General features: G+C 38.2%; 2 protein-coding genes across 2 annotated transcripts in view; one reads left to right on the top strand and one right to left on the bottom strand.

Annotated features, from left to right (window-relative positions):
* IL6ST (interleukin 6 cytokine family signal transducer) overlaps positions 1-9,551 on the bottom strand; it is a 31,700-nt gene extending 22,149 nt beyond the window's left edge. Inside the window, exons 1-3 of the mRNA XM_014887021.2 lie at positions 9,468-9,551; positions 2,401-2,481; positions 1,550-1,861 (exon numbers count right to left, since the gene is read on the bottom strand). Of these exons, the coding sequence (XP_014742507.2) occupies positions 1,550-1,861; positions 2,401-2,467 (379 nt within the window). The 5' untranslated portion in view covers positions 2,468-2,481; positions 9,468-9,551. The remainder of the gene's footprint in view (positions 1-1,549; positions 1,862-2,400; positions 2,482-9,467) is intronic.
* Positions 9,552-9,868: 317 nt separating this feature from the next.
* LOC148219882 (uncharacterized) overlaps positions 9,869-26,304 on the top strand; it is a 222,140-nt gene continuing 205,704 nt past the window's right edge. Inside the window, exon 1 of the mRNA XM_088155847.1 lies at positions 9,869-10,194. The gene's annotated coding sequence lies outside the window, so the exon portion shown is untranslated. The remainder of the gene's footprint in view (positions 10,195-26,304) is intronic.

The following is a 26,304-nucleotide window of genomic DNA, read 5'->3' as shown; positions in this document are numbered from 1 at the left end:
GGCAGAAAACCTTGCATTAACCACCTCTCATCTAAATATATTTTAACTCACACAGAAGAAAAATAAATTAATAACCACTATTGAATTGGCATTTGATGATTTTGCCAGTTACACCTGAGCTCTAAAGGCAATTTGACACCCAGCTGAGGTATGGAAGAAGTTTGAGCTGAAAACCCAAGAAAGCTTAAGGATCTTCACCAATGCAGTGCAGTGTGTAAGGAACTTGTCCAGAATGCAGCAAAACTATTTTCTTTCCCTCTTAAACTCAAATTATAACATACAAAGAGTTTGTTTCTACCTCCTATATTATCACTATTTACAACAGTATAATATACTTAGAGAATCTTACTTGCTTTCAAACAAAGTGTTAGTTTCAATAGAACAATATTATGAACCCTATTGCTTTCTTCCTGAATAACTGTATTCTTCTCAAGCCTGTCGCTAGCCTCATTATTTAGTTTAACTGACAGTATCAAAATACAATAGCTTTATATAAAAATGCATCTCAGGACTTGTAACATGAATTACAAATGCAGAATGTCATCTCTATTGTCACTAAGTTCATAATATTAGAATAATTTACCTGTCCTCACCTTTCCTTATGTTTTACCTTTTCAAAGTATTTTTTATTTTTTTCTTTTCTGGTACAATGTTTACTCCTCAGAAATTGAAATGGAAAACATTACTTTCCTGTGATGGCATTTTGTAAGTCATGCTAGAAGCATATCACTTTAAATTGTAACTCAAGCCAGCCTTCTGCATGCAGACCACTGAGCAACTGCAGTACCTTTTGCCACCACTAGGAGACAACATAAGTCATCAGTTGCATCATGCAGTATTTAGGACACTACAATACTCGTCCTATTAGCAGGGGATCAAGTAATTAAGAAGTAGCATATTATGTTATTCATATGACTTTCTCAAGACAGTCTTGTCTAAAAACACTTTGTCTGAACCATGCAAGTGCTATCATTCTATAATAAATGAAGTTTATAAGTAGTTAAAAGCTTTTCTTATTTTCTGTTTTCTTAGGTATAGAGGTAAAGTAATCCAAATATGTCCAATCCTTAAGGCAATTCATATTAGCTTTAGTGATACAGATAGACTAAATGTTACTCAGTCCATTAATGAAGAAAACATTCTTTTCAAAATGTTAGTATGAAACCAGGACACATCACCTAAAAGTATTTCCTCCAACTCTGATACAGAATCAAGAAGTAAGGAATAATTAATTTCCTACTTTATATTTCAGTTAAATCCTCATCTTTATTCTGTAATTCAAATCTGCTGCTTTTTGTTGTTCTATTTTTCCCTCTATTTCAACACAAATACTCCAGAGCATTTCCTACTTTTTATAAAACTTTATTCAGTACATATTGAGCAGCTGTGTTGGCATGTATTTTGACAATATTTTTACTCATTTATCCAGGAACTGAGGGAATAAAAATAAGTGCCTCAAGATATACACACTTTCTATTATTTGCATTTTCCCATTTCTCAGAAACAATTTTCTTAACACCAGAATAAAATGTCAAAAAATGGTACTCACAGCCTACTGTAACCGTAATTCCATAAATGTTCTGTTCAATATGTCCATCTGCTAAAATGTTGCATGTCAGAGGAGTAGCTAGTGAGGAAGTGTCATTGAATGTGACACTGGAAACTGTTCTGTTTATTTCACGATATTGTTCTTTAGGTACCACTCTATTTTTAATCTTCCAGATAATCTGACTGGCATAGATATTGCCAAAGTCAAGACAACTCTCATTCAGAATGCATAATGCTGTGAAATTGGAACCAACGGCCAGTACAGGTGACTCTGGGATGATGTGACCACATGATTGCACAAGTCCGCCCGAAGCTAAAAAGAAAACAAATTTTACATTTATTAAAAACTACACAACATTCACAATCAGTATTGCTGATACATCCTTAGTGCAATGTTAAAAAAACTACGTTGTGTCTAAACAGCAACTTAAGTAGTTACTTGACAATTATAAAACTGAAATGCATTACTAGATCACAAAGATTTAAGGGCAAAAACCAGTGTAGTGTTCTTTAGGCTTTGCAAAAACATTTTAACCAAGCTAGGAAAGCTCTATTAATAAACAGAGGCACTTTAAAAAGAGAGAGAGGAGAGTCAAGGGTTGGGGTTGCATGTTTAGATCTTTTGAAGAAGGAAGTTATTATACTTGAGGTTATTCTTTTGAGAAAAAAATATTTTCTGTTAAGAAAGTTATCATAGGAAATCGGGTAAGTGTGCACCTCTGTTGTGGTGAACTAGTGTTAGAAGATTTTCTGCCCCCATCCAACAAGTATCTAGACAAAAAGCAAGCAGGTGCTTCAAACATCCAATGTAACTAGTTTATAACTTCTTGTATTTGAGACAGAAACTCTTACCATCAGGAGAACAAATATTCAACACCAGATAGAAGCCACAGGCCACCCAGCTCCACCTAGAAAACATCCTGCACAGAACTTCTGTAACAAGGAAAGAGACATTTTAAAATTTTAACTGTTACTCTTCACTTTAGATCAATGTCAAAATCAGATTTGTATTTGCTCTAAGATAATTTCTCACATATACACATTTATTTTCCTGGAAGCGTTTGTATTTTCTCACATTAGAATGAGCATATTGTTCCCATTTTCCTCACTGCTAAAACAAAATCAAATGTTTACTTAAAAATACCGAGGCTGTTTAAAGCTGCCTTAATTACAATTTTAAGAAATGTGTCAGCTTTAGGTTTTCACACTGTATATGAAAAAAACTCTTCACTAGTAACTCTACGGGAGGTTCAGTTAGACTAGAGTGCAATACAGTAATTCAGGTTTCAAAATATAACCTTATGAATTTAATTATGGTTATCATACGTACCTAACTTTCAAGGGCACTGATACGAAAGCTTCAGACAAGGTTCAGAACAACTCACCACAAAACTATGTGTCTTATTTACAAGAGAAACTTAAAATACATTCAGGAATTACAAAGCACAATTCTTCCGTATCAAGAACTGTTGTCTACTATTGAAAAAGTACTAATTAATTCTTCACATTTTACAAAGGACCTTGCAATTCCCCAAAAGCTGGAGTACATTTTACAACACTGTATGTATTTCTGTATTGCAACAGAGCCCACTTGTTTTCAAATTCTGACATTTCTACAAAACACTTTAGAGAAACTGAAGGATTCACACAGCAGCTTCCATCCCCATTGTTCTGAAGCCACTAAGTCTATTCTGTTTTTTTCAACTTATAATTTTAAAGCAGCCCTAAACTACTAAAAGCAAGTGACCATTCTCTACTAAGCATATGAGCTATATTATTTTTAGCTACATGTAGGCACCTTTACAGGAACAGGTAGATTGGCTTAGCGAAATAAGGCATTTATTTCACAAGCTGATTTCTAGAAGCAGACTTCCTACTATTCTTACACCTAGAAACTAAACATAGCCTCTTTAGGTTTACTAAGATTTGAGATGAGATGGCTTACAGTTTCTAAAGTCTTATTTTCCACTAACATGACAGAACTTCTTTGGAAACTAGCATTCTGAACTTCACCCCATAAAAGGAAACTCACTAAAAATTTTAAGGGAATTCCACAATATTCCCTAGACAAGAAAATTAATAAGCTACACTTACTATTATCAAAAGAAACTGCAATTTATGACAGTAAACATGCCTTTGCTTTGATTGCATGTAATTTACTTTAATAGCGACAGAAGGACACAAGGCATTTCACATGTATAAACAGAACTAGACAGACATTAAAGCATGGATCACTACCAAGCCAGAACCTCATTCCTTATACATCAACACAACTAAGCCGTTTTTCCTTTACAAATCAAGATAAGCAGTGTAATGTAAAGAAAATCTTTATTCAAAGGAACAACTTAATGAAAGCAGATCTCAAACATTAATAGCACTCTTTTTAGGGTTTGTCAACCTAGAAGTCTTTCAGTTAAAACTAAAATAAAAGCCATCAGAATTACCCAGCAGTATCTTCATTTGCTTCTATGCCTGTGAATCATTACTCAAAGCTTACCAAAATTTCCAACCCAGAAACTTTATAGCAGAAACATAGTGATTGAAAAACTTGACAAATATATTAACAAGCATCTGTCACAGGAAGTTTGTTGCTCTGTTTTTGACTAAAAGACAAGTCATTTGTCATCAGACTGTAGCTATATAGCACTGAGAACCAAAAAGCTATTATTTTTTTCTGTGTTCTACTGAAGTACTCTCACTGGGCTGGATATAAAATACACTTTATACTGCTTTAAATGCAATGTGTATTTGGATATTTATTACAAGAGTACAGTAAAATAACCATATCAATTGATCCTTGCTTTTTTTGGAAGTAAAGCTTCCAATATCTGAAAAATAAGGTTTCTAATCCACACATGAATTTCAACATTTAAAAAAAATCTCAACCACTGTAAATTTTTTTAATAAATTATCATGGTGAATACAACCAAGCTCTAAAGAGTATTCTCTTTTAGCTGAAATCTCTAGATAAAACGAGTGCAAAGGGATCTACTTTAATGACTGGACTTATGTTAACACTTAATAGAATACTGCTTGTTAATCAAAGCCTATTGAGCTCTACTATGGATAGACCTTAAGATCTGTTATTTCAAGCAAGATTCATTAAATTATTTAATGAGTACAATCTGAGTTGCAAAAGGTCTGAAATTCATCAGAAGCCTGAGGGCAACTACAAACTAGGTGGAAAGAAGCAGGAGCTCTGCTCCACTGCTAATTGCCAAAACAACAGAAACGACTTTGCTTCTGCAAAACAACAGCAGAAGCACCTTTCACACTGAAAGATAAAGAATGAAACAGATGTTAAAAAGGAAGTTTCTAAAATGTTGTTTAATTTCTCTCCCATTTGCTATCATGATTCATGCCACCTTATAATAACTGCAGGTCACCTAAGCTATTACATCACTACAAAGTTACTTGTTTTCTTTTGGATTTGTTTCCTTTTATTTATTAAGGTCAAACAACTGATTTTCATGCCAGCAGTTATTAAGTACGGCTCAAGTTATTAAAATCATTTTGCAAAGCAACTGAAAGAATAAATAAATAAAAAGCAATAACCACCTTAATAAGTAAACAATAATACATAATTATCACACATTTAGTCCTAAACAATGATTTTTCACTGGAAATTAAAATTAAATTCCTATCTATTCATATAAATGCCATTTCTATATTCAACTGTCTTCCAGACTTGAAAAACAGCATTTCAGTTGTTCTACGGAGATTCATTCACACATGAGAGACTGAAGTTCAAATCTCTACTACTCTGCAGGTTGGAAAGTTTAGCAATTGTTTTGAGAGAGCAGATAAGCCCTCCACAAATCACACTACTCGATTCCACTACAGTCAGCCCCTGAAAGGCAAGAAAATAGAGCTTCATGCTCCATCATCTGCAAAACAGAGTTAAGTGGAAAGCCCACCCACCTACTGTATGGGAACCAAGCAGCTGAAACTATAAGCCATGTCACAAATAAGCATATATCTGCTTTAGGCTGTTCTGATGTATTTTACTTACCCCCACCCCCTGCTGATCAATGCAGTTTGAAGACAACTGAAGCTACACACCTCCAAACCCACTAAGGGGCTATTACAATCCCTTCTAATGTGTGCTATTTTAAAAACATTAGCGTCTCTGGCTTTTACAAGACTGATTCTTAATTGAACTGTAGTTCTAGAGGAAAGATCCAGAGTTACACTAGACACTTCCATCCATCTTGCCTACATGAAAGCCATAAAAGAAATGAAAAAACTAAATAAATGGTGGGAGAAAACTAACAAATCAAGGACTCACACTTCATATTAGAATGGGCAAGATATTCCTATTCAAATTAGTGTTTTCTTATCTGAGAGTGTAAAAATGCTCAGGTGGAGATAGTGTAGAAACCTGGCATACAAGGTACACCAAATCTTAGAAGAAAGTGCCATCATTCAACAGTAATGCTAAACACTAATTGCTCACCATTAACAACTTTAAGTCAGACTAAGCTGTTAGTCCAGACAACAGAAAAGTCAATAATTTCTTTCAGTCACTATGCACAGCTCAACCCAAGTTTTATGTTTTACTGACTGGTACAGTATATATTTATCTGAGGTGAAAGCTGAACCTGATGCTGAACGAACACCGAAACATCCAGTCAGTTCAGATGCCTTTTATTAAAAACAAACAAACCAACGAGCCAAACTTTTTATCTATACTGTGCAGTTGCTGTGGATCACTAAGTGAAGAGGCATGGGAGACAGAGGAAGAAACTGACTTTAGAAGTTTGCCAGGCTCTTCTCATGGTTCAGTGGCTAAAGATCAAAATTCATCATTTTACTAAGTAAAGCCAACATGCTAAATTTAAAATGCTGCTGGTGACAGTCCTTAATTGACAGAAAATAAATTATCTCAAAGAGGAAAAATCTGTTAAAATACTCTGATCATTTCTGTAAAGACAGACTTACAAAACTCATACGTATGAAATCACCCCATTTAATCTCCAAATCAAATGGGACTTCTATTATTCTTCACATCCTGCAGCCATTTTGAAAGAAAAGCATGATTATGCCTGATCTGTAAATTGATGCTTCATGCAGTGTCTATGAAAAGCTAATAACAACTGTAAAATCAAACCTTATAGGCACAAAGTAGCAACAGTGCTGAGTTTTAAGATCAACCTGTGACTAACAGTTTATGAACTAGTATCAGGTTTTCATGCAAAACAGGTATCACTACTTATTCTGAGAAAGAGAGAAATCTTAAAAATTAATCTTATAAATCTTATTTCATAAATCATGAGAGCTGCCCCAAAATGAACACAACGATATGTCATTTTATAATGGGTTATCTCTCCATTTCAGAGATGTGGCAAGTCCTGTCCAAGTGACCTACAAATCACAACACCAGTGTAAGAAACTATAGCTGAAATAACAGATACTTGTCAGCAAAGCCAGCTTGGAAATCAGGAAGCATAGATAACACCACAACGACCACAGGAAGGTGTTCAGTCTGTTAAGGCTCATCATCACATCAATCACAAGACAACAAAGGCTGCGGGAAAATGGATTTCCAGAAATGCCTCCAAAAAAAAAGTGAAGACCTATGTTTACAGCCTCAAGAGGTAATCTGCCACTAGAAATCCACATAGCTCAGGCAGACAGAGCCAGGGATGCTTCACAAAGCAGCTGCTGCTTGAGGTTTCATAACAAGCCAGACTGTACTTAAAGCCATCTAAAAGCTGCAGCTATCCTCAAGGAATTTTGATTACTCAAACAGTAACTGCTTTCTAATTAAGCGTATTTCACCGGCAAGCTTCCTTCCTTCCTCCAAGCTTACTTCCGATATTTTTTTCCTGTATTTATGAGGCTCAAAAAACACCAGACATCTCCAAGAGAAGCACTTGAAAATATTATGTAACATTATACGAACAGCATATTCTGAAATACATTTTCATATTTAAAAATCTCTACATACAAATGACATCTCTATCCCTTTCACCATCTAAGCAAGTAATTTCTCTACCTTACTTATTCCTCTGCCTCTACAAGGAAGCTTATCCCTGGAGTTTTAGTAGAGCCCTCAGAATAAAAAATAGAGAGAAAAAAAGAAGATCAAAACAGGTACACAGTTTAAAATTACTGAAATACCAAATATTTGCTTGCAATAACTGAGTTCTTTCTGGTATCTTCTTACAACTGTAAATCAATTTCTCTGAAGTACTTCAGAATTTCCTCACAGCTAGTAAGTAGTTTTAGTCCAAAAATCAAATTAATTCATACAAAATAATGTCCTAGCACTCTGTGTTCTCATTTTGAAATCAAACCTTCCAAACGGATCATAAGCAGTGCTGCTTCCCTGATCTAGACAATTCTTGTTAATACAAGAATAATTGATGAAAAAAAATAGCCAAAAAGTTGATTTAATTTCATATGATTGTGCTAGTGCTAAGCCTCCAGACAAACAGCAGGGGAACAGTATCTCCATTTGGTCTACTCACTTATAGATGTGCATCTATTCTTCTCCTCAGCCAAAAATGTTTGTCTATTGACTTTACTTGAATCACCACGTTTCCAGACATATAAACAACATCCAAATAGTTACTTTGAATGCTCAACTTCTAGGAAGTAATCTCAAAGTTTAATCATCCACTCTTACATTCTTATTGCGCTACACTAACATATAGATAAAAATATCTGTTCAGAAGTTACATGTTTTGAACAGTGTATTTTATGTAATTATGCCTCTGAAAGTAACAGCATACAGGAAGCATAAATACTGTTTTTTTAATAAAAAAGAGGGTGAAAGAAATAAGACCTTAATTCCCAATAACAGCCAACCTCTTTAAGTTGTGGATTCCCTTTCCCCCTCCACCCCTCTGTGATCGGATCACTAACGACAGAACTATAATTCCACATAGCTCTACTACCTGTTCGTAGAACTGCAATTGTGTGTAGAACTACGCCTTCAAAATGCCTCGGCCATAACAAGCAGTAACCAGCTGGCAAATCCCTAGTCAGCCTAAAACAAGCATGAAAACTGAGACTGGGAATTATTCCCCTCAATTCTGCCAACACACTTGGCAGACTGCTTTCCTTTGTGCCTCAGTTTCATCATCTGAGAGATGAAAATAATGGTGCCTTTTTTTTTTTTTTTTTTAGGAAAAGCATCAGAGCCCCATTACAGGGATGACTGGAGCTCAGGAACACATGGGAAGTAAAAACTGTACCCGCTCCTCCCTAATTCCTCAGGGAATCCCCTCCACTACTTGGATCAGCAATAAGACGAAGCGTGCATATCTTCCAGGGCAGCAGTTTTCTACCATCTACAGGCAACAAGAACAGACCACTTGTGGTGACAGCAACAAAACGCAAATCTTTTCATCAAGGAAATGCCTGTCGGTAGCACAGCCACGCTTATCTGTCGAAAAAGCCGAAAAGGCGCGAGTCCTGCGACACCTTTGCCAACTCCGACGGCCGGCACTAACCACCAGGACTCCGGGAAGCGCGCAGATAACCTTCAGCCTGACCCTCCGCGCCATGCCGGGGGCAGGGCTGCGGACGGGGCACGGCCGAGCGGCCCTGCCAGGGGCTCCGCACCCCGAGGCGCCACAGCGAGCGGCCCCGGGCGAGGCCATGTTGCGCTCTCAGCGTCAGCGCCAGGCAGCTCCGCCGGCGCCGGCAGGCTAGACGAGACGAGACACCGCCGCGGGGCACAGCTGGCCACTGGTCCGGGAATCGAGTGGCGCAAGGCTGCCGTCCACCCGCCCACTCCGGCCTGTCTCCCGGCCAGCCCTGAACGAACGCCCCTGTGCCCCCGCCCGCGGCGCACGGCCCGGAGGGAAAGGACGGCCCAGCACGGCCGCCGCCGGCGGACGCCCCTCAGGGAAAGGACGCTGGGGAGGGGAAAGGGAGCCCCGCACACGGCCGCACACCCCAGTCCTTACCCGGCGTCGCCGCCCGCACTCCGCGGCCGCTGCTCCTAAATAGCGGCACAGCCGCCTCGCGCCATCGCGCGGCCGTTCCGCACGCGCGGCCCCGCGCCCGGTCACGCTCCTGCCCCGCCCCAGCCCCCGCGCGCCCTTCCCTCCTCCTCCACCCACGTCGCCATTGGTCCGCGAGACCCGTGACGTCGCCGAATGGGGGGCGGGGCTGCAGGAAGGGGCGGGGCTTCCCGTAACGCGGCGGCCGGTGCCAGGATCCCGGGGGCGCGGGGGCCGCGCGCGGGGGGCGGGAGCGGCGGTGGCGGCGGCCCTGAGGGAGGCGGTGCCCCACCCCCGCAGCGCTCCAGCCCGGCCGGAGGCCGTGCCCGAACCCCCCCGCAGGGTTCTCCTGTCAAGGTGTGTTCTAGCTCTGGGCGGCAGCCGCCGGACGCCCGTCTGAGAACAGCGGGATCCTACCCGGGCCGCTGCCGGCCAGGCCTCTGGAAGCTTCTCCTGGCCCTTGCCCGCCCGGGCCTGCGCGAGCGGCGCGGGGGGGGTGTTGTCCTGAGCAGGCCTGGGGAGCCAGCGGCCTTCCCGGCGTTTCGCAAGACTCCCTTGGGAGCACGGGCGGCTGGAGAATGCTCTTGTCAACAGCTGCGGTGTGAGCAAAGCGCTGCGATCCAGAGCAGTCTCGATATTTCAGTCCCTGAAAATCGGTCAGAATCGGTCAGAATTCTAGTCCCTGAAAAAGGTGGGAGGCTAGGTTGCTAAGGAATGGTCCTTAATATATATCATTAATATGATCATGACACAGCTTATCCTTGGACATTTCTTCACTCAGTAACTCTGAAAAATTACTTTTGTAAATCAGACAGAATCATGTGCTCTAAGATGTTTTCTTCATTTCAGATTATTTTTTTTTTTAATTCATGAGTAAGAAAGAGCACATTTCAGTGCCACGCCTCAAACTTGGTGCTGAGAGTGTCAAAGGATGCTGTTCCTAGTGAGGAAAGTACCAGACATCACTGATGCATGCCTGAGTTTCTTCCTGCCAGTTGTAGGATATGAGGTATATTACACTTCTAGTTACATTTTAAGATGAGTAGGCAGATTGGCTAGATTAAAAAGACATCTACCTGTTGTACCTGTTTCAGGCACTGGCATGAGCTGCTAATAAAACAAGATTTGGAACTTTGTAAAACGACAGTGGAACATAGTCTGTTTCTTATGGATTTGGTACCAGTCTCTGATTATGCTTGGTCTCAGATATATTGGCTTAATATCCAACAAAAATGTTGTTCCTAATTCTGAAAAGATTGTATTTTTTCTATGCAACAGAGTAAAGCTGGATGGACGCTTTAAAATGGTCATTTAGTTGCTCTGCTTTCCTAACAACAAAATTGTCTGTACTTACATAATTTCTGATAGGTATTTATCTAAGGTCCAGATTGAATTTATTACTTTATGTCCCTGCTTGCACCTGTTGTAACCTTAGATACTCTAGATACTGCTGTTTTTTCCCACTGGTGGTCTCTACACTCAGTGGACTCAGTCCTTTCCTCGTACATCCTGTATTTTCTCATACAGGGCTTTTGGTGTTCAAACCCTTCTTAAGATACCAGGACGTTTTTTCAGTACGATAAAAGCATTACAGTGGGTCACTTTTGCTTTCTCAACAGCTAATGGTTAGTATGTATGTTTACATTAATTCTGGGTTACAGTTTGAGACTATACAATTACAGTTTGATTGTGTAATTGGTAGATTTCAGTGTGTATGGATATGCTTGCTTCAGCATCCTCAAAAAATCAGTGTTTGGCAACAAAAGTTGAAGTGGAACCAGGCTCTAACTAAAAGGACTGAAAAAACCCGTTTTTTCTCTTGTTTTAGCATGTATTCTGTCTCTTGTAAGATCACTTGAGTTGTGCTGCTAAACAGACATTCCAGAAGTAAGCACTTCACTCTCCTCCCTCCCCCAGCCGGCAGAAAGCCTCTTATGACATTCTTATTCTGAAACCCTATAGCCTAAAGCGATTCCTGGTATATTGCCAGAACTTGTAGAACAACCTCCCACCTCCCTTCAAAACCAGTCCTGTGGCAGGCTTCACTTACATACGACATGCATTGCAACTCTTCAAATAAGCAAGATATTGTGTATTTCACAGACTATTTATGGACTCAGTGTAAAATTATGTGTATATATGAAGTTGTGTAGAAAAACAAATAATTTTTTTGCAACAGTACTTAATTTTTCAGTATTGGTGCAGAATACCGTATATTCACTAACAATTTAGTTGCCCAAAGTCTGATTGTTCTTAGACACTAGCCATTTTCTGGTGCAAACAGGCAGAAAGTTAATAGCATTACAAGTGCCACTGGATAGAATGAGGATATTTAGGATCCCTGGTAAAGAAGAGAATTAAGCCGTTCAGGCGTGTTGTGAAGTGCCTTTTCTGTACATGGATCATTTCCTGGAAGGACTCTTTAGTTTGATTTACTGCCTCTTCCCTACTGAGGCATGGCTTTATACTGTACTATATATGTAGTATAGTACTGGAATATGGGAAATATAAACACCAGTTATTTAAACTTTCAAATACTGAGAGAAATGAAAAATCCTGACCACATTTTAAAAATGTTCCTGCCAGCTAGCATTTTAATCTGTACATTGAATAAAGCATTATATGAAATGTTTATTTTATATATTATGTATTTTATTTATTATATTATATAAATGTTTATTTATATATTTAGTTATATATTTATATAAATATTTTTATAGATATATTTATGTATTTAGATGTTTGGTCATATATTCCCTAAATATATGAGGCAAGAATAAAAGAAAGCTACTTGTCAGGAATTGGAAGGTCTTTGATAACAATTACCCTCTTCTTATTCACTCTGCAATTTATATTCCAACATAGTCCTCACATCAGAGCTGTATAGGATATTTCCAAGCTCATATGATAAACAGTTAAGATATCAGTCAGTGAAGCATGCTTTCACATCCTCTGCTTTCTCAGTCCCAGGAAGGAGATAGCATGGACGTGTAGAGATGGGCACTGACACTTGAAAAACCTGTAACTGTTGACAAACGTTGATAGCTCTTCAACTGTGGGGGCAGAGATTTTTTTTGGAGAAGATATTAGAGATTGCTGAGGAATAAACTTGTACCACTCTATGGGTATTTTTAGCAGTTTTGTAACAAGTTGGGAAAAGTGTGCAAAATCCACTGAATCTTTCAATAGGTGAGCCACAGAGAGGAAAAATCATTCTGGAATGTTTTATTATCTTGGTATAAGGACATGGAGCATCCTATAGATGCATCAGAGGTGTGAAAAGATTCCTCACTCTGACTACACGTGGGTTTTTTTCAGTAATGCATCACTCTCAGAACAGGGAGGTTGGGAATACTGTCATAGTAAGGGAGAAGCTGAACAACACCGCCCTTTAATGGCAATGTTCTGACCCATGCCAAGATATTTTCTGTGAGATGGGTGAATCACTGTATAGAACTATTTGCCTGAGAGGTTCAGTGAACCATTGGAGCCGCTTGCCAAAGTTGTATCACTTGTATGATGTTGTATCACTTCTCCTGAGCTTTAACTTAGGATCTCCAATGTCTGACATTCTTTAACATGAAGTAGAGTCACTTTATTTTTTCCTCCTTTGGCCTGAATGGTCACAACAGTAGCAGACTGTTGTGTTGAAGCCACAGTCTTGTAGGTCATAAAGTCATAGTGAAGTCCTCTCAAGAGGTAGGGAGGAGACAGCAGCAAGGAAAAAAATGGCTGATGTAACTGTTGGAAATGATTTAGTGACAGTTGCAGCACTTCACAGCCTTTTAACTTAGCAGACATGAGTAGCTCAGTGGCAGCAAAAAATGGGCTTAGTAATTGATTACTCCGTCTTGAGGGAGATGGGAGCATATTGCTTTCTTTCGACAGCAGGTAGGTGTTTGCAATTTGTGTGACAAACGAGTAAAGTTCACTGAGCCACAAGCAGCCGTTATGGCAACCTTGTGTGTACAGCTGGGTGCTTGATGGCATCTCTTTACAAGGGAATGAATGATGCATGTTGCAACAGGACAGACCTCATTCTTTTTAGCATTGCTGGGCCCAGTGAAAGGGCATAAAACCTGACACTGTGGACAAGACCTTGCAAAATTCAGCCAGGGTCTGTAGAGCTTCGCCAGGACTTTAGAACTTCAGGAGAATCTTGTGATCATTGGAAGAAGCTAGGAATGGGGATAGCTGACTTCACATGTGATATGCTTGATAGGAAAGCTTTGGATTGCTGAAGAGGGCTTGACCTAGTTCTTTCATTCTGATCCTCAAGAATAGGAATGGTAACACCATGAAGCTGCAGCATCAGTAGGGCATATAGAACAGAAAGGAGATTGGTTATAGCACACTTTAAATTAATGGCACATCTAATAGAGCAGTGTGGAACCTAGCAATCTACTTGTTTTTTTATAGTGAAAGACACAGAGCTAATGACATTTAGCCTAGACTGGAAGTTTTGACTGATAGAACATGTTGCTAGGGGGTGTTTTTTATGAAAAGATAGTCTGTAGTAGGATAATCAGAAAAAAAAAGTGGTCTGGTCTTCACTGGAGAAACAAGACCAAAAGTGAGATTAGAAAAAGGAAAACAAATATGACATTTCAGAAGATAAAAATGTAAAGGATTAAATTATCAAATGTGGAAAATGGTTAAGTCAAAATGAGCAATGCAGTTCACTGAGAAGAAATGCTCATTCAGAGCTAAGGTGAGGTGGAGGTGTTAAGCTGCAGTCTCTTACACCATATGGGAGAGCTGCCCATGAACTCAGTATGCTTTTGGCAGCTGCTGGAACTAAAATGCCTTTGGACTAATTCTGTGCACATAGACCAGAAGTGTCCTTAAGGCCGAACTCTTGGGCAGTGAATAAGACGACCCAACTAAGAGTAACAGAAGATGATTACAAAGAAAATGATGTCTCAGATTGACTGAAATTGTGTTTCCCACTTGGCCACAAAGATTTTCATGAGCAATATAACCAATTAAAAATATGCCAGAAAATATAATTTAGTACTTTTTTCCTGAAGTGATGAACTATTTCCACAAAATAATGTGTGAAGAACAGCTGAGCTGGGCCTAATTATTTGGGCTCACAAAAGGCATGCTAGCAATAGAAAAAGGCATTCTGAAACCAAGGCTGTGATTCAGTCTTCCTTGTTACTGGCAGCCAGTCTGTCTTATATCAATGTAATTGTAAATTCCTTTCTGATGTCGACCTCTTAAAAAACATATGGGTGGCACTTCTGTCCTTTCCAGTGAGTGAGGGAACAGTTCTAGTCAGGCAAATTAGCACTAGCCGTGGTTATCCAGGCCTTCATTTGAGTTCTGGGCAGGCAGTAAGAAGGTTCTGGTTGGTGAAGATGAGCCCATGGACGTGCCTTTTCAGGTTGTATGGTGACTGGCATACAAGGTGTCAAATCACAAATGGAGCTCATGTTCTTGGTCCTCAACTGCAGAGTGTAGCAGGGACAGCACTCTGTGGTTGCTCCATTTAGCCTTAGCCTCTCCAGACTACTTGTCTCAGACCACTGGTTTCAGTGGTATGACACTAAACAAAAAGAGTGTGTAAGAGTTAAGCTGTGGTTGGAAATGTTGCCTTTCTGATACTACAGCTTGTGACTTCTCCGTAAAGGATGGTAGAGACATATTGAAGAAACAGTTTATATGTAGCTTACAGAGGGGAAATATGTTACAGGCAAACTACTGACAAGTCCTTTTTGTATTTTTCCATGCTATACCTAGTGTTCTACACTATACCACTGAAATCAATGCAGTGAGATACCATTTGATTGCCAGGAAGAGAGCTATCAGCAGTGATAGACCAGTAATTGTCTTGAAGTGACACGTTTTAAAAAAGAGTCCTTTTCAAGTTTTCTGCTTGAACTGTTAGAAAACACAAAAGGCTGGAGCCTGTTGCAACAAGTAAAGACTGGAATTCACAGGGAAGTACATTCTCATCACTAACAGTGAAGCTAAGTTAGTATTAGACCCATCACTGACTGCTGCCTTATAGTTAAATTGGCTAATGCTATTCAGAGGAAAATTAAGGCTATACATAGTGAAATATTTTCAGTCCTGAGTACTTTACTGATAATATCATAAAAACGGATGCTTTTGTGAGAAAGAGTAACAACTTTGTATGATGAAGGAATGAAGACCTCAGAATAAGAACAATTGAAAAAGCAGTGAAAAAATTCAACATGCCAGTTATATTTCTGTGTAAACGTGCAACTAAGAGATGCAGAAAGGAATGTAGGATTTTTTATATGAAATGGTATAGAGCATAAAGTAAACAACAGAATGAAAGAGAACAAAGGAGAATATTGCCTTCTGGTAATAATTTCTAATTGCTTAGACAATATACTATATATATGTAGTATAGCTTCCATCAGCTGCAAGACTAAATAATTTTTATCTGGAGTGAAGAAGTACCTAGAAAACTTATGCATTCACAAAAAAATTCAAAGAAACTAATAATTTGTCTTGGCAAATTCATGTGGCAACTTCATATATGGTACAAAGATACAGGAAAAGATCTTTGTCCCATATGTTTCACTGCCTTTGAGGATCTACTTGTACATTTCTGGTCTCATTGATCTATCTTCTCTTCTTCTGCTACCCTACCATTTATTTACCATTCTTGACCATTTGTTAAGAGTTCTTTCTTTCTTTTATCTCCTTTTTTTCTTTTTGTCCTTTGCCATTGCTAAACTCACATTCATGTATTTTCCTGTTTTTTCTGCTCCCTTTAGCATTACCTATTGTATTTATGAGTTGTCCAGCATCAGTCTGTCAAAATAATTCCTTTTAAGAGTTATTTTAGGAGAAGGTTAATTGCCTAAAAATGCTTTTGTTCTCAATTTATACTATCACTCAGCTATATAACAAATCAAATTCCGCCAAAAATTCGAAGTAACAGAGTTGCTTTTCCTCTTGTCTCACTGACATGGCATAACAAGTGCTTTGCAGTCAGATTTTAGAAACAAAAATGATGGTGGTTGTACATAATCAGGCTCAGTTTGTCAGTATTGAAACTCCTCCATAGTGCCAACAGCACTGAAAGCTTATTTTAAGATAAGCCAGAGGAATATGAATCCTAGCGTGAGAGCATCTCCTTCACTAATCTCTGAAGCATTCTCTTTAGAGCCAAGCCACCGATGTAGAAATTGTTATTATTACTTGAAATTCTGTTATGAATATTCGTAATCAAACTTGAACTTCCAAGAAGAGAGCTTGGTATGTTTTGTGATTTCTTTTTCGTTCTGTTCTCTCACTCACATTTCCCAGACTGGAGTAGGAGAACATTGTTGTATAAAAGTATGGAAAAAATGTAGGTCTTCCCAAGAATGAGAAATCCTAAAAGATAAAAGAAAATGGCAGAAAACATTATTGGTAACGGGTAACATACAAGCCAAACTATTTGCATAAACATAGACTAGTGCTCCCTCATTCTTTACTTTATCATTGTCTACTCATTTCTTTTTCACTTTTATGTCTCTTTTCTTTTGCCTTTCCTTTTTTCTGTAAGAGGGGCCACTCGTCATTCATTCTGTAAGGGTTTACTGAAATGTATTTTGTCTATAGTTAATTAAGCAGTGGGAGAATCCCCTTGAAGATTTCTGCACACTCAAGATCAGGTTCAAGTCACATCATCATCAGAGTATCCTGAGAGATACAAACTTTTCGTATTTCAGCACCTTTTCTGAATAGATCCTTTATGAAACTACTTGCTAGTACAGCAAGTTCTAGTTCATTATATTACTTGAATTTTGTTATATAACTGACAATCAGTATCAACTAAAATAATAATTAATTCACCAATCAGAAGAGGCATTAAAATTTTTACTATCCTGATAATTTGTATGCAATCCTTAGCCGTGTGAATAAATGTATTTCAGAAATGCTTATAAATTCATATATCACTCACTATTGCCTGATAAGCTTGATTCAACAGGACTAATTAATAAATTTCTTCTAATGCATTGGATATGATGAAAATTTCTCAGATTATGTTGATATTTTCCTCCTAGCTTCTTATCAGCTTCATGCTGTAAATTGCATGCATATCAATATGTAACATGTTGGTATAGAAAATATATGCAGGTTCTTTTAAACTAAATTTTTGAAAAACAGTATGTGGAGTTGGATCATCTTTGTGTGTGTTAAGTGCACTGTTCTCCCATAAGCTGATAAGTGGGTAATACAAGCTTTGAGAGAAGGATGGAACCACAGTACCTGCAGAGTTTGCTTTCTAAATTATTTACTGAATTATTTTACAATTCTATGGTAATCAATAACTTATCACTAAAGATTGGGCTATTAGCCCATATGCTGTCCAATGCCTTTACTACTTACAGAATTACTGGAATGTATTCAACATGTCTTAATTTTTTTTTAATGTTTATGCATACCTTATTACAAATTTAAATGTCCATCACTGATAATATATCTGCTTTATACAGGCTTAGATGACCATTAATGCCTGGAAATACAGCAATACAGTGACAATAACCAACCGTGTCCTTTGGAGTGATTTTGAGTGACTTTTTGAGTGATTTTTTGAACTTTGGAATTTACTGCATTCCATATGTCATTTTGAAAAAAGCTACCCTGTAGTGCCCTTCCTAGTTCTGGGAAAGCTTTTCAAATGTTGTCTAAGCTATAGTATAAAGTTGCTTTGCAAATTGTTGGCAGCTCAGGGTTTTGCAGAGCACTTGGTGTTCTCAGGGATGACTGGTGGTTGCTGTCTCTCTGATCTCCTGCAGTGTTTTAAGTGTCAAGCTGTCCTTTTCCTTCCTTATCTCCTTTAAATCTTGTTCCACTGCATTTCTTTTCCCTGGCGTTTGGATCTGAATTTGTTTATTTGTCCAGGGCATGTTTCACCATCCAGAGGCATATTTGGTTAGATAGATTGGTATCACAGCCTATGACTGGGGAGAGCCCTTGCTACTGACAGAAGTACTAGGAGCAGGTACAGACCGGGGAGAAAAGGAAGCTGTGAATAACAGGGTGCTATTCTCAGTGCCTGAGTTAGGAATTTATGGTGGCTGTATTCAGCAGTGCTGAGGCCACACCTCGAGTGCTGTGTCCAGTTCTGGGCCCTCCCTGCAAGAAAGACCCTGAGGGGCTGGAGTGAGTGCAGAGAAGGGAACAGAGCTGGGGCAGGGTCTGGAGCACCAGTGCTGTGAGGAGCAGCTGAGGGAGCTGGGAGCGTTTATCCCAGAGAAAAGGAGGATCAGGGTGACATTATCACTCTCCACAACTGCCTGGAAGGAGAGTGTGGCCAGGTGGGGGTCAGTTCTTCTCCCAAGAGAAAGTTTCTCTTTCAAGAAAAAGTTTTTCACAGAAAGGGTTATTAAACATTGGGATGACTACCCAGGGAGATTCCACCATTTCTGGAAGTGTTCAGGAAATAACTGGAAATGGCACTTAGTGCTTGTGACACTCAGTGGTGATCGGTCAAAGATTGGACTTTGTGATCTTAGAGGTATTTTCCAACTGATTCTGTGGTTATGTGAAACTAGTACCTCACATACAGATGAGCCATTGACGGTATGGCGGTGGGATATTGTCCCATGGGAAGCAGCAGTTCCTGGCTCCTGCTGAGTTCCTTCCAGCAAGTTCAACCGCTGAGTTAGAAAAGAAAAACACAATCTGACATATAATCCTTGACAAATTGCTGACCCTTGTATCTGAGGGATGAGAGGAAACTATTATCTGTGTTCACACAATTCTTTTCTCTGTAAGCAGCAATTCTTTGTCCTCAGCCTTAAGAAAAAAATCTGTGTTGAAGACAGAAAGTTCAATCTCATTTCTGTGTGTAAGAAGTCCCTTTTACAGAAGATTGAATTCAGTCACATCTGGAGTGAATGCAACAATTGTTTAAAAATGTGAGGTCTTAAACTATATCCAGCTGATTCTGTAGAGGATGCAGGATTCTGCAGGATTTTGCAGGCAGGAAGAAGTTAATTATTAAAATCTGGATCCAGATCAGAATTAAGTTTATTGGCTCATACACTGTAGACTTGTTATATCTAATGTGGTAACTGATATACTTTTTTTTACCATTTGAGAGCTGCTTTTAGCATGTGCTGTAAGAAGGTATTTTCCCAGCCAGCTCAAGAAACAACTTTTTACCTGTTCATTACTCAATTACACTTTACTTGAGAAAAGGAATGTAAGCTAACATAATATTCCAATATTTACTGGAAAAAAAAATCCAAGTAGAAGCTTTTTAGGTCATAGTTTAGAATTCCTTGTTTTTGCTTCTTTTGCCCTCAAAAAGGTCAGAGTCAACATGACCAGTATGTTTTCATTGTTCTCATTTGCAGTGAGATATTATCTTAATGTGATATTATCTTGGTGTGATTATCCTGAAGAATCACAGCTGGATTTTTGTCATATTAAGTGCTGGCAGATTTGGTCCTGAACCATGAAGAGAAACATACTGATGAACATCTAGACCAGCAAAGCTAATGAGTGTTTCATTAGTGACCCTGTAGGGTAAGGATGTTCTCTGTGGAATTAAATATTCAGCTGCTATTAGAAAGTTAAACACAAGTGTGATTTTATATTAATCCTAATTCTGATTTTATTTAAATAAATGGGTGTTTGCTGTTGAGTTCAGTAACAGCTGGACTGGACTCCCTTGTTGAATTTGGCACAATTCATCTGATCACTGCTAATCCCTCTTATTTATATGGAACCTAAGGTATCAGTACCATGAAGAAGCAAAGATTTTCAAGAAAATACGCAAGAGAATGAATTTAAAGAAGAATTATCTTATTTAACCTCTAACTTCAAATTCGACATAATACACAATTTAAAAGATTTTAGGGGTTATAGTCGGTACTTAGGGTGATGTTAGTATTGCCTTCTAAAATAACTTTAGGGAGGATGAAATTCAGACTTAAAAAAAGAATGGAAATAAATCTGTCACTGTGCTTTTAAGACAGGTTGGTACTCAGAAATTAATAAGAAGAAAATACCGATCTTTAGTTAAAACAGACATTTTGAGTTGCTTAAAGAAAAATAGGAAAGTATCTATAACTATTCAGAAACTTTGTACAATAGTGGTACAAAACTAAAGTTGTTTCAAGATACAATGATACTGTTTTTTCCTTTTCATATGTTGTTATGGTTAACTGAGGAGGAAAAGTTTTATAGGATGCATATAGCCTGTATCACGTAAAGGAGTTCAGTACTTCAGCAGGAACCTTCTTAAGCTGCATAAAACTTGATACTGTTAATGCAGTATATATGTGTTGAATGAGTTTGTCTATTTGTGCCTGTTTGGAGAACGTTTTTCTTTTGGTAGATGAGTCCAAAATGCAGACAAGAAAAAGTCACCTCTGGCAGACAGAATTGATTTTTTACAAGGGAATTTAATTTATTTTGTGAACAAAAAATGTAATACCCAAATAATGTTTTGTGATACTGTTTGTGTGCCAATGGAGACATAAAAACCATGTTTCCCTGAAAAAGTTTAATGTATAAAAGAAGAAGTAAAGGGAAATTCTGTACTCAGTGAAGTACAGAAGTACAAAGTTTTTTCCTTTGTCTTCCAGAAGGTCAGTTTTCATCCTCCGTTTTTCAAAAATGGACTATCCAAGTGAGTAAATGCAATCTAGTCAAACTAAAGAAATGTCACAGTAATGGAGGTCTTCTGAATTTTCAGCCTTTAATGGTACATTTTTTACAATGTGTATATTTTCAGATACAGGTGATTTCTGAAACAATGATGACAATACTAGTGTCAGTTTCTGTATGAAATGAAGCTACAATGCAGTGGTGAAAGACAGGATGCTAGCTGCTTGACTGACTGACACACAGCTTGAAAGGAAGGGAAGCACCGTGAATCCACTTCCTATTTGAGTCAAACCCTAGTTCTAAAAAAAGAATCACTGATAATAGCAACAAAGCAAGTTATGTGAAAAGGGCCAAAAACTGTCAAGGTAAAAAGGAGGAAAACACAAGTAAGATTGTTGAAGAGATATGGAGAACATTTTTCCTCTCTTAATGATATTGGGGTACAAATACTGTGTATATATATATTGGGCTATATACTGTATAAATTTTAGATACTGCAAGAAAAAGGAAATTTGTCTTTTATTGTTTACCTTGCACAAATAGTGCTTCAAATACATTTTTTAAGCAATAGATTTCTTCAAAACCTCATCAAGTTTCAACTTTTAACTGTCTCTATTTCTTACATCAGGAATTCTGGGATTTCTCTTTTTTTTTGTTATATTGGTACAACCGGCATATAACTCATTCTTCTGTGAAACCAAACATATTTCTCTAATTATCCTGAATGTGTTATATTACCTAGCTCACTTCGTTGGATTCTTGCTGATGATAGTATTTGCTGACTTTACAAAGGTATATCAGGTAACCCTTTTAGGTACAGTAAGAATTGCGTTATCTAATGTAGGTATAGGAAATTCTTAGCCCATTTCGTAACACCAGGAGGAGTTTGGGTAATTTTATCATCTTAGATGTTTTTTGTGGTATACTAGTTTGACTAGCAGAGTCAAACCTTGCACCATTCCCCTCAGGTACAAATTTGTTAAAGCTTTTCCTAGCAGACTGTATTTCCTAGACAACAGTCAATATCTAAGCAAGGCCTTGCATTTAAATAAAGACTTTGAATTTGTGAGCCAGACTGTATAAATTTACTGACTCCAGACTTTGTAGAATCTGTAAAATTTTCATTTTTTTGGGACATCTGTTATTTTGCTAAGCCTGATCATCAAGTAAAGCCGTTTGTGTTCTCCAGTAACCACGATTAGCCGTCTGGCAGCTATCTGTAGATTTAGTTTCCCAAACCGTAATTTCTTTCCAGTGCTAAGCCTAGGCAGATGACCAGGGGCCTCCATTGCCGTCTGCCTTTCTGTTATTTTTAAAAATTACTTCCAGTATTTCTGCCCAGTACTTAGCACCCTTGTTTACTTTAGAGTATTTCCAGCAGATGGGGAAGAATGTTCCATTTTCTTCACATTCAGCACATTTCGAAAGAATGCCAATTTTTTTTTCCCTAGAGCTATAATGGAACAAGATACCACTGGAGTAATATGTTTCCAAAGGGTTTCTTTCATGGCTGCACTTCTTGATGATCATAGAGGTCTCTTAAGATGCCACTGTTCATCTTGCTTTGTGTTGCTTTGACTCTAGCATAAAAGCAGAAATATAGTCTGTAGAATCAATCTGCTCTAAAGAAGTTCTCCAGGTCTTCTCCCCTGCTTTGTACAGCTCTGTATTCATGCTTACCGTGGCAGACAGCTACAACTGAGAAAAGAAACAGCTGCTTCAGATTACAGGAAGAGCAAAATAGTGCTCAATTCCAAGATAAGAATTGTTTAAAAAGTGGAAAAACCCCACTGCAATATTATCTGTTGTTTTTCTCCTGGTTTGGAAGAATGCCATATTTTCATGCTATGGAAGCTTGTAGAAGCTTTGAGTTATAGAGACAAACACAACAGTTTTGATAGTTTTTAGCTGTAGAACAAAGGTTTTAGAAACCCGTGATATGGCTTCTCCAGCCTCTGTTCAATATACAGGGTTTATATTCTAAATATATTGATCAATACCAGTGCAAGACTGATAAGCACACACTCTTCATGCACTTAGCAGTGTTGGGAAACCAGTGAAGCTAAGGTGAAGTTATGCTGATGTGGTTTAGTTTTAAGGGTAATGAGGATGGTGCTTTATTCCACCTGTGTATTCTGCGTTGTCAGAAAGAAGAAAAGCTGGTGCTTTACACTTGTATATTTTGTGTCTGACTCTTAAGTTTTACCTGGACAGTATTTGCAGCAGACAGACTACTACATTTCCACTGAAACAATTCAATTCCATGCCCAGGAAATACAGATAAGAGATTAAATAGAAACATTGATCTAAACTTTGTGGTTAAATAATTATTGGTAGCAAGAATTGGTATTCTCAATTCCCATTTCATTCATCTGCTGATTCATGTAAATCAGGCCTTAAATCAGTTTTGAATTTACTGAAGTCAGCGTAGTTTAGAAAGCTGTCATAGAAGTTTCTGAAACTTTTCAATCTTATATTATGAAAGGCTGTGGACAGTGTAGCTGCATGATAGGAGTCTGTATGAATAAGAAGAATTATTATGCAGGACAGAACACACTCACAAGTAACATTGGTGGGAGAAGTCCAGGGAGGGATCACGGGAATAGGTTACGGTTTTTAATCTTTCCAGGCTGCAGCACAGGCAGAAGCTGTGTCAGAGTGTATTCTGGAAGAGTGGATGCAGAAAGTTGTGCAGTGGTCAACGAGCTCATGATTTGGCAGGTGAATTCCCCCTTCAAAACATACTCATAGCCTGTAGCTCCTGGCATCTTGCCTACTTTTCTCGTTTGAAATGGGAGGAGTGAATTTCGATGTATAAAAGTACTTTTGTCTACAATTCACCTCAAATCTTTGTTGATGAGCTGCCACACTTTCTAGCTGGCCTTAAGCCTCAACTATGACAGAGAAACTTTTTTTTTCTAAAGCACTGGGGAAGATAAAGATATATTTTTTTATGATTAAAAAAAAATAAACATTTGAACTACATTGGTAATGCTGTTCAGACACAAATTGGACTTTCTTTTAAAGAAGCCAGGAAATATTTGGGGAGAAAGATATTCTTATTTCTCTTTTAACTTTCTGTATAAATCATTCAAAGCTTGTGCATGCTGATTACAGCATTTCCTCTTCTTGTAATATTCTTCTCTAAGAGAAACACTCATATAAGCATTGCAGCAAATGGGTCTAGCATGTATTTAATTTTATTCTTCATCTCAAGAGTGTAAATAAACCTTAAAAAGGATTGTAAAATTCTAAAAAATGTTTTAAATTACTAACAAAACATGAAGAATTTATACACAATATATCTTGAGGCTTTTGTGACATGAGACATAAAGGGTTCTGAAAGTCCTGCTGCACTTACCTGCTGGTATATTTTGCAGTGCAGTTGTGTCCCAGAGCTCTATAAACATTGTTTTAGAATTGACTGGAACATCTGAAGCTAAGTCACTGCTTGGTTTTTACTGGCCTCATGTTCTTCTACATCATTTTACACTAGCATATGCAAGAATTCCAACAGCTGTACTTTTCAATTGGCCTTGCAATCTCCCGTTTTAGACAATATGTTTACATCTCATCTGGCTTCTAAAAATAGTAACAGGAATGAGGTGAAGAGTGAGAGATGCTTTGCAGGAAGACTAAAGAGCACTTTAAAAAAGATTCTTCAAAATAATGAAGCTAAAAGAGTGTGTATTTCTTAGTTTACACACATTGCTGACATGTTTGAAGGAGCACGGGCTGTTACCATTAATTCAAAAATAGTTAATAGCTAATAAAGGAATCATACATATGTGGTAATTATGCTTTATCCACTGCTAAAATGCAGCCCCCTCCTAGGATGAAACAGTGACTGTTCAAAAGGGCTTGTCAGCACTATAAGGATTCCATGTCAGATAACCAGAGTGAATGATTAATAGAAGACTTGAGAATACCACAGTTTTCAGTAATTAACTGCAAATGGGCATCATGCATGGCTGAATCGAGAAACCAACTAAGATATCTTTGCTGTACCACCTTGACTGAAACAGCTTCATTTTTCCTGTCTGTGCAGCCTGCGTATATCAGTTACAAATTTGAAGATTACAGGGTCCATTTCTTGTAACATATATGCAAAGTAAGAAGCACAATGGGTTAAATCTCTGGAATGCCTAGGTGCTACTTTGATATGAGGGAATAAATTACAAACAGTTAAATAAGTAGTCACATCTTATGTATTAAAAATGCACTTTAGTGCAATTGGAGTCTAATGGAACAAGAATGAATAGCAAGATTTGCCTGCAGCTTGGGAGAGGATGAATGCAGTCTGAGACAATGCTGGCTTCTGCTACAAGCTGTATTTCCAGTTATGCTGACTGCAGGGTGAAAGAATATTTTGCATAATAGAATTACTTTTTCTTTTTTTCTGTGTAAGACAACCACATGAACCACACCCTAAATGGTTGCTCTTTTTTAAATCACAGTACAGATTTCTGTCATGTTCACTGCTGCTCTGTGACATTGAGCTCTTTCATAAGCATATTTATTGCTTACTTTCCTATTAAAAGTACTCACTGGTGAGACTTTAATTTAAACTGGGTAAGTGTTCCCAGAAAGTCAAAACTGTTAGCACAGTCCTGGCACTTTCTGGCATACCTGTATGATGCTAAACAGCTTGGGTGTATATAGAAAACACTCCTGAGGTGGTGTGTGAGCCAGCTATGTTGGTGCTGGCCAGTATGAAGAGGTGCTATGAAAACCAGTGCATGATCACAGCAGAAGGTGGCCAGGAATCCACCAGAAGACGGACTCTTAGGATGACAGTGGGAAGAGGAACAATAAGCTTCTCTGGCTCTGTCTGGGATGAAGGTTCACATTTTTGAATACAGAAACAGAAACTTGATTCTAGTGCTTGTTTCTTTGTATGTAGGAAGCATAACCCTGCTGATAATGAAGAATAATCAGACCAAGTCAGAGACAATGCTGCTTACCTCTCTCATCTATCTTATTCAGATTTATTTGCTAGTCACTTAGGATCCATGCACTAGTTGTTCTCACAACTACTGTGAATACCTCCCTCCTTGAAAATTCTTAATTTAACTCAAATCACATTGTGAGGATCACCTTCGAAACAGGGCACCTTGGAATCATATGGTTGTTTCTCAGTTCCTGTCTTCCCCCTTGCAAGAGGTTTCCAGCATGTTTCCGTATGGACACGTGAGACTTAGAGCTCAAA

The sequence above is a fragment of the Sturnus vulgaris genome, chromosome Z (assembly GCF_052056855.1).
Source record: "Sturnus vulgaris isolate bStuVul1 chromosome Z, bStuVul1.hap1, whole genome shotgun sequence".
Classification (NCBI taxonomy): domain Eukaryota; kingdom Metazoa; phylum Chordata; class Aves; order Passeriformes; family Sturnidae; genus Sturnus; species Sturnus vulgaris.
The sequence above is the reverse complement of the archived record's forward strand: the minus strand, read 5'-3'. Positions and strand labels throughout refer to the sequence as shown.